Source organism: Myotis brandtii, unplaced genomic scaffold (assembly GCF_000412655.1).
Source record: "Myotis brandtii unplaced genomic scaffold, ASM41265v1 scaffold1028, whole genome shotgun sequence".
NCBI lineage: Eukaryota > Metazoa > Chordata > Mammalia > Chiroptera > Vespertilionidae > Myotis > Myotis brandtii.
In genome coordinates, this window is record NW_005353448.1 from 614,132 (window position 1) to 617,431 (window position 3,300).

Below are 3,300 nucleotides of genomic sequence, written 5' to 3' on the forward strand. Positions count from 1 at the left end.
CCGGCACCCGCGCGCGTCCCCAGTGGAGCACTTCTGACACCTTGGATATTCTTACACGTTTGCCATCTCCCCACCACCCCCGCCCCCCTCCTGCCCCCGGGATTCGAGGGGCCCTAAAGAAAGGCGGAGGTTGGGCAGCGACGTCGGGTCCGTGACTTGTTTGGACAAACCGAGCTGTGGGATGCAGGGGCCGGAGCACTAGGAGCCATTTTGCAGGAAAGCCGCTCCCATCTAGGGTGGACTGGGAGACGGCTCCCAGGCTGTCACCTTCCTTCTCACGCCATCTCCCTTCCCATCTTTATATCCTGCTGATAACTAGGAGAGCGCCGGGTCGTCCGGCAGCTCTCCGCTGTTCAGATCTGGAAAGCTGGAAAGCGGTCCAGCCAAGGCTGTGAGATCGTCTTCTCTTCTTGCTGGGTTCCTTCTTCCCCCAAATGAGAAGCAAACCCCTAAGGCCTTGAGTTGATACTAAAGTTCCACCTCCCCCGTTTCATCCTTCTTAGATTTGAGAGATGTCTCAAAGCCAGTAAGTTACACACACCCTCAAAGCCAGTAAGTTACACACACACACACACACTTTACAATATTTAGAATAGACCATCTCATTTTTGCACAAGTTCTAATTTTTTATGATTCCTTTGCCCCCTCCCCAAGATGGGGGGGGTGTTGGAAACCCCTAAAGGATTTTCCTCACAGCTTATAATGTGTTCAGTGAAATCTCCCAAGGATCAGTAACATATGCCAATTATTTTAATAATTTTCCTTAACATTATTAGGGGTTATAAATTTGATTTTAATAGGGTTGATTGCTTCAGGAGTTGGCGCTTGGGCAGTTCGCAAGGCTGCTGGGGAGGGCTAGGCCAGCATCTGTCACCCTCTGGGACACACACACACACACACACACACACACAGCCCCGGGGCTGGAGTCTTTCCCTTCCCTTTGAATAGGTGTCATGGCCTCCAAAGAGGTCAGGGTTGCCTTTCTCTCCTCCAGCGGCCCTTAGGCCGAGCCTGCCTGGCCCTGCGGCCCAGTGGAGGGCCGAAGGGGAGAGAGATACAGGGTCTCTGCAGCAGCCACCCGCGTTCCTTGTTCTCCGCCAGCAGAGACCTGCGCACGCTGGGGGATCCTTTGGAGGTGTCGCTGCTACAGCCCAAATCTTTTCACCACTGGGTGCGGGGGGTGTGCCTGGGGCATTGGCAGGGCCTCTCAGAGATACAAGGGTACTGAGGAAAATGAAGATGTCTCGATGGGATCTAAAAAGAATTTCCCCCATCCCTTCCCTTCAATCATTAAAACTGCCTTCCTCCTTGGAGCCACTTGTTTGGGAATTTTGATAAACTCTTGCAGAGGAGGGGGAGTGAGGCTGCAAACAGAGAACACTGGTGGTCAGAGTTCTGCCTTACACCCACCCACCTGGCCGTTTCCATCTTTTTAAATTTTCTTTCACTGAATTCTTGAAGAGGGTCTCTTTCATTTTGGGCCAACGGCTTTGTGGCTTTCCTAAATTTAAAAGTAGTCAATTTATCACCTTCTTCTCTCGAACATTCTGTTTACCGGCGTGCAGGGGCTGTGCAGATAAGCAGGATTTCTTGAGCAAGCTGTTGAAATTTTCAAGAAAAAAAACCCCCACAAAACACTTTTGGTAGAAATGGTCCCTTAGACTGTCATCATTGGGCCAAGTTCAAAAACAAAGTACTCAGCTCAGTTTTAAATGTGCAATTAAAAATAACTGTACCTCGGCTTTTCAGAGGGAGAGGGAAGGGGGCAGGGATGAGGGAAAACAAAGAATAAGGAAATATTTAGTGCTCTTAAACCCAGTCCAAATAGCTGAAAGAAAGGCATTCCCCCAGATAATGGAGCCATTAGAAACTCTGAAGGTTCCTGCCGCCCTTCCTCACAAGGGCTTTCCAAAAATTTAATTCACTCTCAGCTATGAAACAAAGGCCACAGAAAGGAATTTTGAGACTTTCTGCCAAAGGGGAGCTTGGCCCCGTTTCTCTGCATACATACACCTTCCTCTCCAGCCTGGGAGGTGCTGCTCCCATTCATCCGGGCAGCTGATCCATACCCATGCGGACCCTCCGCTGTCTGTTCCCATTTTCTTCAATAACTTCGCTAGGAAAAAAACCAGTATGTTCATGCAGTTTCAACACGTTTTATTATATTTCTGTATGCATTACTTTCAAAACATATCACAAGAAAGGATCAAACCACTTAAAACCTTCAAATAAAAAATCTGAAACAGTTTATGCCCACAATTGTACATATTTATAGTTAAGAAACATTCTTTATAAATATTGTTTCCTCTGTAGCAAGTTAATACCATAATTTAATTACAAATGGATAAATATGGTAACGGGTATTTACAGAAGGAAGGGTGTTATTAAGGAAAAAGCTAACGGCACGACGTTTATTTCCCCCCCCACCCCACAATCTTTCATACAGGAACTAACAAATTGAACTCGCAAAAGCACTAAAACATCACAGGTAAACCCAGCTAACAGAAAAATACATTCACAAGCGTTGGTGGTGGTGGTGGTGTGTATGTGTGTGCTGTGTGGATCAGTATGCTGAAGAGACAAGAAGGGAGACTTTGGCACGGCTCGTTTTTTTCCAGTCTATAGTTGCATGAAGTTTACAATCAAGTTGCCTCATGAAAGGAACACAATATTCAATACCACAATACAAAAGAAACCATTTTCTTCCACGTTACTTAAAAAGAAACCGAGTAAACTAAAAAGAGAAAAGAAAAAGCCCATCACGTTGGGGAAGGGAGGAAGAGGCAGGGAGGAACGCAATCCGGAGCATTACAAATGGACAAACTTCTATACACCAAGAAGCCATTAAAACCACCTCGGAGAAGGAAGGAGTCCGCTATGTACAGTTTGCCAGAGACTGGGAGTGCGGTGAGAAGGCAAGCGGGCGTGAGGGAAGGGGAGGGGGTTTGGTTCGATATTTTTATGGGTTTTTATTTTTTTTTAATTTTTTTATTCCTTATTTTATATTTTCAGCTTCAGAGACTCCGTTAGGGATATTTTTGCTTTTCATGCCTAGATTATTATTTTTTTTTTTAAAAAAAAACAACAACAAACAACAACTTTGAAAAATCCTCCTGCTGGTAAAATCATTTTTTGTCATCATAAAAATCAGATTCGTAATTTTAGCATCACAATCACAGGATGCCCTGGGTGGTGGAGGGCTGCTGCGCCAGGGCGGGGACGGGGAGAGGGAGAGCGGCCCCCGGCCCCTCACACGTACCATTCATTGAAGTTGGAGGACAGACCACTGTGGCCCCCGGC

At 46.5% G+C, this 3,300-nt stretch overlaps 1 protein-coding gene across 1 annotated transcript in view; it reads right to left on the reverse strand.

The window, feature by feature from the left end:
• Window positions 1-1,517: 1,517 nt before the first annotated feature.
• ZIC2 (Zic family member 2) overlaps window positions 1,518-3,300 on the reverse strand; it is a 4,778-nt gene continuing 2,995 nt past the window's right edge. Inside the window, exon 3 of the mRNA XM_005856403.2 lies at window positions 1,518-1,599. Within this exon, the coding sequence (XP_005856465.2) occupies window positions 1,518-1,599 (82 nt within the window). The remainder of the gene's footprint in view (window positions 1,600-3,300) is intronic.